Source organism: Anas acuta, chromosome 28 (genome assembly GCF_963932015.1).
Source record: "Anas acuta chromosome 28, bAnaAcu1.1, whole genome shotgun sequence".
NCBI lineage: Eukaryota > Metazoa > Chordata > Aves > Anseriformes > Anatidae > Anas > Anas acuta.
In genome coordinates this window covers 1,070,019-1,084,709 of record NC_089006.1, presented here as the reverse complement: position 1 = coordinate 1,084,709, position 14,691 = coordinate 1,070,019, and the positions used below count along the sequence as shown (strand labels likewise).

General features: G+C 54.3%; 2 protein-coding genes and 1 non-coding gene across 23 annotated transcripts in view; all 3 read right to left on the bottom strand.

Moving 5' to 3' along the window:
• The window catches only part of LOC137845415 (RIMS-binding protein 3A-like), a 2,693-nt gene extending 1,843 nt beyond the window's left edge, over positions 1-850 (bottom strand). Inside the window, exon 1 of the mRNA XM_068662576.1 lies at positions 92-850. Coding sequence (XP_068518677.1) covers positions 92-850 — 759 coding nt within the window. The remainder of the gene's footprint in view (positions 1-91) is intronic.
• A 995-nt stretch (positions 851-1,845) lies between these two features.
• On the bottom strand, positions 1,846-12,891 carry LOC137845564 (Fc receptor-like protein 4). 21 transcript variants are annotated; one of them, XM_068662888.1, is made up of 10 exons: positions 12,365-12,891; positions 11,129-11,908; positions 10,125-10,206; positions 6,074-6,182; positions 5,521-5,646; positions 4,916-5,173; positions 4,023-4,292; positions 3,317-3,601; positions 2,645-2,914; positions 1,846-2,179 (listed from the first exon to the last, which is right to left on the bottom strand). In XM_068662888.1, exons 3-10 carry the CDS (start codon positions 10,167-10,169, stop codon positions 2,052-2,054), a joined length of 1,491 nt encoding a protein of 496 aa, XP_068518989.1. In that variant the 5' UTR covers positions 10,170-10,206; positions 11,129-11,908; positions 12,365-12,891; the 3' UTR covers positions 1,846-2,051. The 21 variants fall into 21 exon arrangements, with proteins under 21 accessions (XP_068518989.1, XP_068518985.1, XP_068518984.1 ...); XM_068662884.1 differs by lacking the exon at positions 10,125-10,206 and adding an exon at positions 7,734-8,622; XM_068662883.1 differs by lacking the exon at positions 11,129-11,908 and adding an exon at positions 7,734-8,622 and having other exon boundaries at positions 12,365-12,418.
• On the bottom strand, positions 8,086-8,159 carry TRNAR-UCU (transfer RNA arginine (anticodon UCU)). The gene has a single exon. It is a non-coding gene; the product is annotated as a tRNA-Arg (tRNA).
• Positions 12,892-14,691: the final 1,800 nt, after the last annotated feature.

Below are 14,691 nucleotides of genomic sequence, written 5' to 3'. Positions count from 1 at the left end.
GCTTTCCCGTAGCCCCCTCTAGGGACCTCAGGCCGCCCCTAGGCCTCCCTGGAGCCTTCTCCCCCCCAGCTTCCTCAGCCTGGCTCCTCACCTGGACCTGAGCGTCCTTCACAGGACGGCTGCTGCCCTTTTCGGAGCCACAGCTTTCCTTGGCTCCCTGCTGAGCTGCATCCCGGGCAGGCTGAGCCCGTGTTGGCATCTTTGGCTCTGCCTTGCCCAAGGGCCCTTCTTGGCCCTTTGTTCCCTGGCTGTCCTCTTGCTCATCCTCGAAGCCCGCCACGATGAACTTGATGAAAAGCTTCTTCTCCAGCTCCAGCTCATGCTGGAGCTGGCGGATGCGGGCGGGCTGGTCCCCATGCGTCTCCCAGCGCAGTTCCTTGAGGACAGCCTGGAGCTTGGCGCGGGCCGCGCTGCTGCTCCTGCAGGGCGTCCGCAGCTCGTCGGCCAGCTGCCGCTGCAGCTCCCGCGCTTGGTGCGTGGTCGCGTCGAGCTCCTTCTGCAGCGGCTCCTGCGCCGCCTGCAGCTCGGCCGCCTTCCACCGCAGCATCTGCCGGGTCTCGGTGGCGCGTTGCAGCCGCTGCTGCTCCTGCAGCCGCTGCGCGTCGAGGGCCTGCTGCCTCTCCCACTCGCACTGCAGCTGCTGCACCAGCAGCTGCCGCTCCCTCTCCTCCGCCTCCTTCATTTTGGAAATCTCGGCGGCGAAATGGCGCCGCAGCTCCTGGTTGTGGAGGCGCTCGGCCTCCAGTTTGGCACGCAGTGCCTGCAGCTCCAGCCTGCGCTCCTCCTGCTGCGCGGGGCTGCCATTGAGCTGCGCCGGGCCCCGTCGGGGTGCGGGGCGGCTGGGGGCCATCGGTCCCCTTCCTGCAACGTCCCGCACCATGGCCACGGGGACAGGAAGAATTGGGTGAACTCTGACTGATTTGGCCACTGACCGTCGGGTCACCTTCACTGGGTCTGCGAGGGCCGGCAGCCCCTGACCCTATAGCGTCTACTGCCAGTCGCACCAGTCGCACCAGTGCACAGACAGCGTCTGCTACTGGCCATGGGGGGGCCGTGCGCTTGGAATTTATAGGGTGCGCGGTGTGACCTCACAATGGAGGGCAGGGCAGCATGCCCTTATATGGAGTTGGTGGGATGCCTTATATGGGCACATGACCTTATATGGAGTTGGGTGGTGTGCCTTATATGGGCACATGACCTTATATGGAGTTGGGTGGTATGCCTTATATGGGCACATGACCTTATATGGAGTTGGGCGGTGTGCATTAAATGGGCACATGCCCTCAAATGGAATTGGGCCCAACTGGTTTAGGGTTAGTGTTAGGGCTAGGGTTAGGGCGAGGGTTAGGATTAGCTCTGTGTGTTATTTTAGCTCCGCAGTTTAGGATTAGTGTCATTGGTTGTTTGGGGATTAGGGTTAGAGTTATAATAGGGTTAGGTTTAGGAGTAGTTTTAGGGTTAGAGCCACCGTCAGAGTTAGATACCGGTTAGGGTTGGGTTTAGGGTTAGAGTTGGGTTTAGGGATTAGCTTAGCTTTAGGGTCAGGTTTGCGTTTAGGGTTATGGTCATTAGGGCGAGGGTGCGCGTTTTGGTTAGGTTTAGGGCTATGATTAGGGTTAGGGTTGGTTTACATTGATCGTTACAGACACGGATACGCTTAGGGTTCTTTCGAAAGAGAGAAGGTGCAGAGTCCTGTGTCCTGTGGGGTTGCGTAAAGGCTCCCCAAGGGAGTTGAGGTGTACCCAAAGGCTTCTCTTGGGAGCACTTTTTGATGAGCCAAAGTTGCACCATACCTGTTGTCTAGGGTCCTACTTTGTGTTCGTCCCACACAGGCAAGCACAAATCTCCACGCTCAGAAGTGCTTTATTGGGCAGCACGTGCAGGAAACCAGAAGCACCTCTGTCAATACACATTGAGGGACAGCGCAGGGGCCGTGGGGACGCTCGTTTGCCTCATTTCCATGGTGCCCTTGTGGGTTGGAGGTGCCCCACAAGCATTCTTTCCTGGTGTGCATCCCATACATATGCAGGTGCTCTCGTGGGGGGTCCCACTCACTGCTTCGCTCCTTTCGGGTCTTTGCTCGTGAGGACGTGGACAGCAAGCAGCCCGGACAGCAGGGACCCCAAGGCTGCCAGCAGCAGCGGTGCTCTGATATGGCAGTAGAAGAGCGAGGAGACACCTGAGAAACAAACACCCCCTGAGGACTCGGGGAAACTTGGAAACGCCACGTGGGCCTGATGCTGGAATTCGTGGACTTCGGAGGATTACCCAGCCAAAAACGGGGAGCCTCTGTTAGCCATGCCACGGCACTAAGCCCTCGGCTCTAACACCAGCACCTCAAATACTCAAATCTCAATCTGGACCTCAGCCAGTCCTGTGCGCCCAATGCAAGGACCCAGGAACGGAAAAAAGCCATTAGGAGATGTCAGCACCGCTAGATGCCAATTAAACCATCTTCTTTTTTCATACAGAGAGGACCAGCACGTGGCTGGGAGACTTTCGGGGAGCTGAGCCGCTCGCTGGCCCCGTGCTGGTCCTGTTCTGCGCAGCCCAGCTCCTTGGCCTTACAGCTGGGGCTGGGACCAGCTCTGAGACCCAGTCCTGGGTCTCCTCCTCCCAGCAATGTCCCCTTGATGCCACTCACCCACAACCGTGACCTGCAGCCGCGGGCTCTGGGCTGGGACACCCCCGTTGGAGGCCACGCAGTAATAGTGCCCGTCGTCGTCTCGCTGGGCTGACGGGATCTCGTAACGGGTGCCCCTTCCCAAAACCTCTGCGGAGCCCTCTCGGTGCCAGGAAAAGGAGATGGATCCCGTGCCTGCAGCCACCGAGCAGCTCAGCACCAGGCGCTGCCCCTCCATCACCTGCCCCTCGTGGGGCTGCGCGTCCAGGGACACCCCTGAGATGGGGACTCCTGCGAGATGGGGGGGAGAGAGGAAACATACTGGTTTCCAGTATAGATGTTCCCAATGAAACTGGGCATTTTTTTCAATTTTTTTTTTCCCAAACAGTGAATGACTGGGAATGCTGGGTGATGAGAGATGAGACGGGATGGAGATGCAGCGTGAGAGAGAACAGAAGTCGAACCCAAAGGGAAACCGAAACACACCGAAAACAAAACCCGAAACCACACTGTGCCGGCAGCAGGACCAGTGGACAGCTGAGCGTGTAGCTGCAGGCATGGGAAATTTGGGGTTTTGTAAAGTGGCGTGGCTTTGTGCCAAACCCCACAGCCTCCACACGTCTCCGGGACCCCCTCAGGGGTTGCACCCCCTGCCTGCACCCCCCACCGGTCCCTAGCACCCCAAAAACTCACTTCTGACAGCAATGGGGACCTGGGCGCTCTGCTTCCAAATGCTGGAGTTCTCCGCCCGCACCTCACAGGAGTAGGAGCCCGTGTCCGCCAGCCCCACCATCGGCACGTGGTACTTGGAGGAGGTTTTGGGGCCTTGAAGGACCGTGCCGTTTCGGTAGAAGAGGTACCAGAGGATGGTGCGGGGGCTGTGGGGGCTGAGGTGCGTGACACAGCTCAGGTTGAGGGGGCTCCCCTCAAGGGTCTCCGCTGAGCTGGCCACGCTCAGCACTGGGGAGGAGAAGAGCTCTGGGGAAAGGAAAGAGGGGTTTTGTTCTTTCTTTTGGGTTTTTGTTCTTTCTTTTGGGTTTTTGTTCTTTCTTTTGGGTTTTTGTTCTTTCTTTTGAATTGGAAGGTACATACAAACCCTCCCGGGAGCTGTCAGGGGGCATCTCCTTGGAGGGAGCTTCTGGGGCTGCTCAAGATGCCCGAGGGAAGGGACAGTCACCCCACCCCACCAGGACAAGGCTGCACGGGACCAAGACCCCAATTCGGGTGCAGGGAGCACCCCAGAGCCAGGGTTGGATGTAACCGGCCAGGTCTCTGCGGTTGTGGGCACGGGGTTCAATTTAATTCCTGCACTGGTAGCATGGACCTGGCTCAGCCATCATACAGAGCTCCACACCCTCTGACTTTTGGGAAGGCCCGAAGACCCCCAGGAATTTCTTACCTCTGATACAAACGTGTAACTCTTGAGATTCCCTTTTTATTACCGACAAGAAGGAGTTCATCTGGCCCATGCAGCGATACCTGCCGCTCTGCTGGGTCTCAGCCCGGGGGATGCAGAGCTGCTTGTCCGAGGCGTAGCGGGTGGTGATGTCTGCTCCGTCCCTAAAATACTGCACCGAAGTCACGCTCCCCGGCTCCCAGCCCCGGCACTGCATGCACAGCAGCTCGCCCTCGAACACCGCGTGAGACGGGACCTGGAGGATCAGCCAATCTGCACGACACCCCAGGAGCAATTGCTGAAGGTCCTGCACCCGGACTGGGGTAGTCCCAAACCTCAATCAGCACGGACCAGGTGCTGAATGCAGTGAGAACAGCCCCACAAAGGGGGATTTGGGGGTACCGGTGGATGAAAAACTTGGAATCAGCCAGCAAAGTGCACTCACAGCCCAGAAAGCCAAACCTGATGCTGGGCTGAACCAAAAGCAGCGTGGGCAGCAGGGCAGGGAGGGGACGGTGCCCTCTGCTCTGCGCTCCTGAGACCCCCCCTGGAGCACCAGAAGGACACGGAGCTATTAGGGCCAGTCCAGGGGAGGCCACGGGGATGGCCAAAGGGCTGGAACACCTCTCATTTGGAGGCTGTCTGAGGGAGCTGTGGCTCTTGAGCATGGAGAAGAGAATTCCACGATTCTACGATTCTATGATATAGAATCTCTACGATTCTATAAAAGAGATGCATCGTGCAGGGATAGGGAGGCCAAAAGTCCCCAAACCCCAGCTCGTGGTGCCCCAACACCAACACCACCGCCTTCCTTATGCTTAGAGGATCTCCGTTTGTCCCAGAGCGAAGCCGTGGAGCACGGGCGAGCAGAGCTCAGCCCAGGTCACATCACTCACCGTAGGAGACGATCAAGGTGATGGGGTTGCTGGCCACGGAGCCGGGGCTCTGGCACTTGTACGTGCCCGTCTGTTTCTGCCTGGCGTTTGTGATCCTGTACGTGTCCGTGGCCGTGCGCGCCAGGATCTTGTCGTTGTGGTACCAGGTTGTGGGCTGCTGCCCCGAGGGCTGGGAGCCCCGGCACCGCAGGGTAACGCTCTCTCCTCGAAATATCGTGCTCCAGGGGGGGTCCGTGGTTAGCAGAGCCATCTCCGTGGCTGTGAAGGGTCCAGGCAGGAGGGGAGGTGAGGGCAGGACAGGGATCAGCACATCGCCGTGTGCGGCAGGGAGCCCCCAGCCCTGAGCACAGGGGTTGGGATGGGGGAAGAAGGCAGGACCCTGCTGCTGACTTAGGGTTTTTAGGGTGTTGGTGGGGTTTTGGGGGGCTTTGTCTTTCAGAGGGTCGGCTGAGCTGGTGGCTGGTGCTGCCCTCAAGACAGGCAGCATGGGGAGGCACAGCAAAGCCGTGCCGTGCCCTGTGGCCGTGCGAGGGGACGTCCCTGCCACCTCGTTCACCAAGAACCCATGGGCTCTCACCAAAAACCTGCCAGCAAATAGGACTCACCAGCAAGGCCGAGGACTTGAGCTGAAAGGAGGAAAAGAAGGGGGTGAGCACCACCGGGAAGCATCTGCCGGGCATTCTGCAGTACAGAGAGCAGTGAGCCTGCCCTTGGATGTCCTAAAACCCATCCTAAAAGAAAAGTCTTGGCAAGATCTGCCAGGTCGCCGAGACGCCCACCAGCACCTCCAAATCACCCCATGGTTTGGTATCCCCAGCCCCACCATGCTGATGCCCACCAGCCTTGCTGGGACCCTCGTTTCCCTCTTCCCCAGCAACAAGGCCACCCCAAAAAGGAAGCCCTAAGCCTCTGTCGTGACAGGGGCAACCACTGCTCCATCCAAATCTCCTCCACCTGGCAGGAGAAACAAAAATCTTCCCTTACCCAGGCAAAGTGAACCCCCCCAGACATGCCCCAAAGGGGTGTGAGGGGCACCCAGCGGAACCTGTGCCGGAGACGGGGGTCACCTTTGCCCTTGCTGATGCTCACTGGGTCCCTGTGGCTTTTTGGGGACACACGTCCACGCCAGCAGCCCCCAGCCCCTGCGGTCGCACTCACCCAGGAGGAGCAGGGCTCTGCTCCCCGCCATCCCAGACTGGGGGTCCAGAGCTTGGTGACTTCCCCTTGCAGAGGGCAACCCTGATGTCCCCTGCGTGGAGATGCTTTTCTGAGAAAAAAGGAAGGAAATAGCACTTGGTTTTATTACACTTATGCAAAGAACCAACCCCACTCACCGGAAGCCTTTGGGTTGTTATAATGTCCAGTCCTTAATGACTTTTTTTTTTTCTCCACACCTCATTTAATAGCAGATTCAGGGCTCACCCTGAAACCACAGCCTCATCCAGCCCTTGCTTCATGCAGCCCCTCTGAGATGCCTCCTCTGCTCCCTAGGGAGACTCCAATCCTCCTGGGTGACCGTCTGCATTTTTTTTTGTTGTTGTTTTTCGTTTCTTTGTTTGTTTGCCCGTTTCTTTATTTCTTTTTCCCCCAGAGAAGATGAGCTGCAATGGATCCTCTTCACATAAGGCTTTTTGCTTCACTCCTCCCCCAGTGTCTTGGGGTCCATCCATCACCCAGTGGCAGGATTCTCAAGCTCTTTTGAGGTTAAATTTGCAATTTCTTTGACCCTTTCTCTGTGCTGGAGGTCAGACACCAACGGGCAAGAAACAGGCAGGTTTCTGCTGCTTGTCCCCTGGAAGGATCATGTTGAATGGGTTGTGAGAGGCACGGGACAGTTTTGGGACCCATGGTACCACTCAGCTTCTTGTGGAAGCCCCATTTCAGCACAGCTGCCCCAAAATGTGCGAGAGCAAGGCGCAGACCAAGCTAGCCCTGCAGTCTTTGCCTGGATTTTATGATTTTATCATTTGAGCACCATTGGCTTTGGGACACACAGGCTCAACACACAACCCAAAGCACCAATACAACAATTTGAAGCTCACCTTCATCAATGAAGCCACGAGATAAGGTGTGATGCAGGGAGCCCCTCAGCACCTCCCGGAGCCCTGCAGAGGACAGACACAGAAGGCCAGACAACAAAATAAAAGCTAATTCTGATTTTTGGCTGGCACGAGGTGATCCGTAGAGGTCCCTTCCAACCCAACCATTCTATGGTCCCTCCTTCAACCTTCAGCACGTTGTCACCACAAAAAAAATGCTGCGGTAGCCTGGAAAAGTCCGCTGGCAGCCCCCGTTGAAACCCAGTCAACTCCGAACCCCAGCCACAACCACACGCAGCTCCCCGTTTTCTTTCTCAATGCTTATAGCAAGTCTTTATTTATTATTTATTTGCGTGAGATTACACACTCACGGCTTCGAACACCTGTGAAGGAAGAAGTCAATTTGCTACGTAGGATGATAAATTTCCATGGGGTATGGAGGTGGCTGCCAAACACAAATCTTCTGTATAAGAATATGAAAGTCAAGAGCACTTCCAAAGGATTTCTATGAGGTGGGAACTCAGAACACGGCCCTACATTTTTGTTGACCTACATTTGAAACAAATGACCGTGTCTACCAAAGGAAGTCTCAACGCGAGGCTCTAAACCGCTTCCTGACCACCCGATTTCTACTGGAAAGCCCAGCAGTTTTCTCAACAAGGCATCAAAGACAGGGCCCATGAGCAGTTTGGGGGGAAACAAATGGGGTAAAAACATCAAGGCATTCAGGAACTACCAAAAGGAATGAGGAAAGGGGAATATTGGGGCAAGAAACACACCTTAGATGGGGGGTGCCTGTACACCAGTGCTCCTAGCACGGGGAATAAGTAGGAGGAGGAGTGAGGTGGGCTCTGCTCGCTGACATCCAACGATACGATGAGTTCCTGCGTGACCTGATGTAGGTGTTCCTGCTCTGGCAGGGGGATTGGGCTGGATGATCTTCCAAGGTCCCTTCCAACCCCTACCACTCCGTCATTCTGTGCCACACACCCGTTAGGAGCATCTGCAGCGGAGACGGTGCCGTGAAAAGTCATTATCTCCCCTCTCAAGCCTTCAGGGGTGTTATCAACGCGACGGATTGGTATCTACGATGGAACATGCATAAAATAAAAGAGACACCTGCCTGGAGATCATCTCTGCCGGGACTCGAACCCGGAACCTCTGGATTAGAAGTCCAGCGCGCTCGTCCATTGCGCCACAGAGACCTCACCATGAGAGCAGCATCGGCACCAGAACTGAAAAATCCCGCACCCCCCGCATCACCGGGGCGTCTTGGACACCCGCCGCATGGCACCGAGGCGGCACAAAAACCCGGCGCCCAGATCCATCTCCCTTGCAAATCGACATCTCTCAGCATCCCCTCCTTTCCCGGGGACGGGCAATAATTCTGGTTATGATCCATATCTCCCTCAGCAGCAGGGATGCAGCAAAAACCTGGATGGAGGATTTGTGTCTGCATCTCTGGCAACCTTTCCGCAGCATCTCTCGCTCAACCGAGGGCAGAGCTAAATCCTGGAGCAGAGTTAATTGCTGCATCTCCCAGCGCATCATCGCAGCCTTCTCATCGCAGAAGCCAAGAGATAAAGATGAAAGAGGATTTAGCTTGTGGCACCAAATGCTGGCAGTAATGAAGAAAGCTCCGTTTGTCGTGATGGAAAATGGAGAAACCTGTGGTTTAAGCAGAGAAGTAAAAGAAAAAGCAGCCATCGGATTTTAAGCAAGCTGGCGATCAAGGCTTTAATTTTTCTCTCAGTGTATCTTCCGCTGGAAAAATTTTAGAAGGTGACAAAACAAGAGGAAACATTCCTTTACATCCTTTTACATCCTCCGAGCTACTACACAACTGATCAAACAGTGCACGCGATTCCTTGCTGTGACAACCCACATTCTGCATTTCCAAACTGCGTGATTTCTCGAGTATCATTTACTCCCAAACACACTCTTAATTAGGGAAAAATTGGGCCACGAAGTCCTGCGGTGCTACAGAAAAGAGGCACGGCGGTAACTACCTCAGCACGTCCCAGGTGAAACCAAAGCGTTTGTTTTTTCCCATTACTGGAAATGGGAATTACTGGATGTTCTGGGGCTTTGATTGGGTTTTCGGTTACCTTGATGAGTATTTTTTCAGTTGGCAAAAGGGCAACTGAGGCTCTGAAGGGCAGGAATGCAAAATGCTGGTGGGACAGGTGGGAAATGAGTACCACCATTTTTCCCTTTTTGCTCCGATTTTCCTTGGAAGAAGCCGAAATTTTGCTCCGAGCATTGGGACGGAAGACAGGGGTTTAACCTCTATCAGACAAAACCCCACCTGCTGCAAGAGATAGCCGGTAAATCAATAATCCTTGAAATAAATGACTCTGTAAGCCAACTGCAGTGCCAGTGTGGTGCTGTAACCCCACGTGCACCTCGAGAAAGCATTAAGTCTGCAGGGTGAGTAAAGGCAGAGCTTAAAAAATGCCCGATAATAAATCTTCAACAAAGTAATAACGTGCTGATATCCAGCAGCAAAGAGGAAACAAATCTCACCCAGCCCCGTGGCTGCACCGTGTGGGTTCCTCGTGGGAGGACAGGACACCAACCGACTCTTTTAATGCAGTTTTGGGAGGCTACATCCCCCGAATTGGAGGATGAATGAGGTTCAAAAGCCTTCAGCGCTCAAGGCCACTTTCCACCATCCTTGCATCTTCACCATTTTGGCCAGTCTTTGCCAAGATGCTGCCTGTCCCTCGGTCACCTCCACATTCAAAAATTTGGAAAGAAGAAACTGGAGCGAGCAGCCCAGAGGCCGGTTACTTTTGGTGCCAGGGGACGCCAATCCCCCTGTGGGCGATGACAATGAAATTCAGTTTGCTGGGCAGCATGTTTTGAGACCAGAGCAATTCTCCCATTTAGATACAAAGATGTTTATGGTTCTAATGCTGTGCGGTGTTCATAAATGTCCCCAGCACGTAAGGGTTAGGGGAGGCCAAAAGCTGCAGGGGGTCCAAGCAAAGCACAACTCAACCCCCAGCTCATCCCCAGCTGCCTTCCAGCATCAATTTGCTGTAGTTGTGAAGCCACAAACAAAGACGCAAGGGCCCAGGGTGAACCAAGATAATTTCCCACCTGATAAACAGCTGGGAAAAGCCTTTTAGAAGACAAAGCCTCAAGGTTGCTGAAGCACCTCTCACCTGCGCAGCGACAGCACCTTCCATCAAAGTGCTCCAGGGCAGCATCGTCAGTGCTGGGAGATTCAAAAATCTCTTTGCACACCTAAGTAAACAGCACAGAAAATCCAGTTCACCCCCCCATTATTTTTTTCCAGCCAGATCAGCAATACCCCAGCATGCCCAAAATGCAGCCAGGGACCTGGTGCTTGGTTTGACCCCCACCTCCCCCGTGTCTCCAACCCTCTGCGGTGTCTTTCGGCACAGGACTGGGTCTGGGACCACTTAGAAGGCATCATCATTTTTCAAGGCATCATCCATCAGCATTTTGCTCCCTCTGATAATAAAAATCTCATCCCAAGACATGGAAACTTTTGCCTTCGGTGCTACAGGCTGGTGTTGGTGGCTGTACTGACACCCGTGGACGTGGCCACAACTCAGCAAGCGGCTGATTTTCCGCAAGCTTACGGTAAAATTACAGCAGATGCTCTTTAAGGGCAGCTCAACTGTAATCTTTTATGACCAGGATGTGTACAACCATTCGATTTGCATTTTGCAGGAGTTAATCCCAGCAGGAGGTATTTTCACATCCCAGATAAGACAGATGAAACAAGAGGGCACGACCGGCTCCTGTCAGGATGCTGAAGCAATAACCACCAGGGCGAAATGAAGCACCCGAGCAGCAGAAGACAAGAGCAGATATTTCTGGGGAGCAGGCTGGGTCCCGTCCCCAAAGCAGAGAAGTGAAATTGAGATTGGCTCAAATGAGAGCACAAGTAAAGATACCTACAGACTAGCCTTGTGTTTGCCATTGTGAAAATCATTGTGGCAATTTTCACAAATTTTCACAAAATTTTCACAAATTTTGACTCTAAGGTCACACAGCAAAAACTGAGCACAGACACAGACTAAAAACCACCAGGGTAGTAATAGGAAAAGTCCCCCTCTCCAGTCCCCCTTTGAGCCTATTTTTCAGATGGAGCAGAGCAAAATGGCCAAGACCAGATACAGGCAGCTGCGAGAATTACCTGGGTGCCCCCCATCATGCCACCACCCACAGCAGCGCATCCTCAGCAGGGATCCTGGACGTGCAGCCAAGAGAAACTTGGAGCAACGCAGGTGCCCAGCACCAGCAGATTTTACCCAGCACATCCTCAGCTGAGCTCCCCAAAATGTCTGCAGGAGGGAGGGCCCTTGGGTGTCCAAGACAGAGCGTACTCCCGCAGGGTAAGCGCTGCCCCCTGTCTTGCACCACCAAATTGTTTGGCCCCGGCTGGGGTACCCCAGCTCTGCTCTGCTGCCAATTTGGCTGGGGCTGGAGGTTTCACTGAGCCTCCTTTTTGGTCACCTACTCCACCAGCTGTCCTAGGACAATGAGGTCTGGTTGGCACCGCATCCCTACTGGCTTGGCATACCTGTGAAAAGTGAATTTTCGTTCTCTTTTGGGCACTGGGAATGAAGCAAATGCTGCACTTGGGAGCGAAGCCACCCGGAAAGCAGCAAGCAGCCTGTGCAGAGCTCAGCAGCTGCTGGAGATGCTCCCCCCCGTGAGCAGCAGGAGATCAAGGCAGGCAACGAAAAGTTTCCTCCCATGGCCTGGTGCTGCGCAGTTGGTGGCACCACAAGCCTACAAGCAGAGGAGCTGGGAACTTCCAGACCTCAGCACTGGAAACACAAAGAGCAAGGATAAAATCCTTCCTTTTGCCTCCCTCAAAGGACTTTCCATGCGCAAATCCCACCAGCAGGATGCTGCTCCTGAGAAATCTCTGCCCCGCAGTCTGCAGTACCAACACTTTGTTCTGAAGCACCTAGAAGGAAAAACCAGTCCCTCTGTCCCATTCCTTACAGAAAAAAAAGGGGATCAGCAAGCTCTGCATCCCACCAGCACCTCCACGCCAAGAAAACTTCCAGCTGTGGTGGAGATCAATGCCTCCAGGAGGACCCGGTCGTGCCCCATGCCTATGTCCAGGGCCCATTTTATAAGCACCACGCTATTTGTACTTGACCAAACCAAATTTTTCCCCCTAAAACGACTCCTTCGGCAGCACATCGCCATCCTCCTGTAGCACGGCGAGGGTCGTGCCTCAGTTTCTCCTGAGAGCTGGCTGCGCCGGGATGGCGTGGGGACAACCCCCCGAGACCCCCAAACTCCCAGAGGGGGGGGGGGGGGGAGCACGGTGGGGGCCACCCCCCGGGCTCCGAAACAGCCCCAGGATTTCCCAAACCTTGCCCATGGCTTACCCAGGCCCTTGCCCATCACTTACCAGCCCAGCCCGCGGCTCCCCGGCTCTGTGCTGCCCCCAGCTCGCTGCTTTGCCTTCGTCCCTCTGCAGCCCCCTCCCCATCTCCGGCCGTGCTCCGAGTCCCGTCCCCCCCCTCCCCGTTTCTCTGCGGGGACCCCCAGCGCTCCCCAAGCCCCGGCCCCATCCCTTTTCTTTCAGCCTTCAACTTTTGCCACGTTGCACTCTCCGTTTTTCTGCCTTTTTTTTTTTTTTTTTTCTCCGCTTTTCTGCCTTTTTTTCTCCGCTTTTCTGCCCTTTTCTCCGCTTTTCTGCCTTTTTTCTCCGCTTTTCTGCCCCTTTTTTTCGCTTTTCTGCCCTTTTCTCCGCTTTTCTGCCTTTTTTCTCCGCTTTTCTGCCCCTTTTTTTCGCTTTTCTGCCTTTTTCTCCGCTTTTCTGCCTTTTTTTTCTCCGCTTTTCTGCCCCTTTTTTTCGCTTTTCTGCCTTTTTCTCCGCTTTTCTGCCTTTTTCTCCGCCGCCCCAGCCCGGCTTTCCGGCCGCCCACTTTCCCCCCGGTCCCTTTGTCCCCTCTCTGCCTGCCCCTTTCCGCCTGGGCGGGTGGCCCCCGGCGGCCCGGAGTTTCCATGGGGATGGAGGCGGCCTCCGGGGCTCTCCGGTTGCAGGAAAAAAAGCACAAAGAGAGGGGGGGGGCAGTGTAAGGATGGGGGGGTAGCGAGGGGGACCCGGCAGAAGGGGCCGGTGGAGGAGCTGCCGCAGCCGGGTGTGCGCAAAGAGCATCACTGCTTTTTGGCTTAAATTCACCCTTCTGGCATTGTTCTTTTTTCTTTCCCGAGGAATAAAAAATGGGCCCGGAGAAAGGAGAAGGAGAAAATTGCCGAAGGGAAGGAGAAAGGCGCAGCTGCTTCTGCTCGGCACCCGTGTGCTTATGCCAGGCTGGGGAAGGGGGGCTTTGGCCACCTCCAGCACAGAGGGTGCAGAAAATCAGTTTGGCCTCAGGGGCATCAGCAGCAGCACATCCAGATCACCACATCCCGTATTAAGCATCCGTCCCCATGGAGGGGATTCAAGTGTCACTGATTTGTTGCAGAGCAAAGAGGAAAGTTTGGACCATGCCAACATTTCTGGAGGCTGGACAGGATTCACAGGCACTGTCCGTATCACACCTCTCCCATGCAAATTAATTACGTTATCTCTTACTCAAGGGGGATATTTTTTTATCAGGCTGTGAGTTTGGCTATAAAGGTAATTAACACCAGCTTCCCCTACAGTCGGCTCCTCTCAGCTGCATTCCATCCCTGCCTGCAGTAGTTGTGTTCTCTGCCCTCTTCCTTTGGCTCTCCGCTCACACGGTCCTTGCTGGCAGGCACTGATATGGAAGTGAATCTGAATTACACCCTGCGAGGCTGCAGACCTGTAACAAGGATGGCTTTTAATCTGGAAAGGCACAAAATTCACGTCAAGACACCAGAACGCATTAAAACCACATAAAAAAAATGAAGCAAATTGTAATTATAAAAAGGACAATCATTGATTTTACACTTAATTCTAACAACATTTCGCAGTGGTTAATTTTAATCTTTTAGGATTTAACTTTTTCGTTAATTATTCAAACACAAAAACAGGCTAACTGCTTATAAGGCCCATGGAGAGCATGAAGGCTGGAGGGGGGGTACTGGAAAGGATGGATCCCCAGGTCACTCTGCACTGACAAATTCAAACCAGGTTGTTTTAACACCAGGACTGCTGCGCAGGGTCAAAGCAAGGTGTGCTCAGCCCAGTGTCTCACCACCACCCACAGGTGTTGAAAAGAGGCTGTGAATCCCAGCAAGAACAGAGGGACATTTCTCCAACACTGTTTTTTAGGAACCTTTTGAATCAAAAGTTGCAGAGAGGGTCTTGTATTTTTCTGAGGATGGAAAGAGCAACCGGGAGATGCATCAGCAGTGATGGTGACACCCTGCAAACCCTTCACAGGGGTCTCACCTGTGAAACTCATTGCTGCAGCATGGGGTCCAAAGACCTTCAAGAGGTTGGTCCAAGCCCTGGGCATTTTTCTGGCTAACAGTATTTGCCTTTCCTGGTACACCCAAGCCATGTTGGAGGCAGAGTCCTCAGAGTTCCTCAACTCAACCTCCCATTCAGGGCTGGATTTCTGCCAGCTCTAGGTGCATTATGAATCCTGACCGTACAGTGGACCCCTGACCATAAAAAAATTTCATGGGGAGTCTTAGTCCCATGTACTCCTGCTCTAACATCCCCTATGCCATGCCTTAGCTGTCCTGTTCCTCTGCGTGCCCACTCGGTGCCACTGTTGCTCCACGTTTCTCCTCAGGAGCAAAGCAGCAGGTATG

Coding starts and splice junctions, on each gene's coding strand:
- LOC137845564 (XM_068662884.1), bottom strand. CDS start 7,988: ATGACTTTTCACGGCACCGTCTCCGCTGCAGATGCTCCTAACGGGTGT. Junction 3,602..4,022: donor GTTACACGTTTGTATCAGAG/GTAAGAAATTCC, acceptor TCCTTTCCCCAG/AGCTCTTCTCCTCCCCAGTG. Junction 2,915..3,316: donor GGTCCCCATTGCTGTCAGAA/GTGAGTTTTTGG, acceptor CCCATCTCGCAG/GAGTCCCCATCTCAGGGGTG.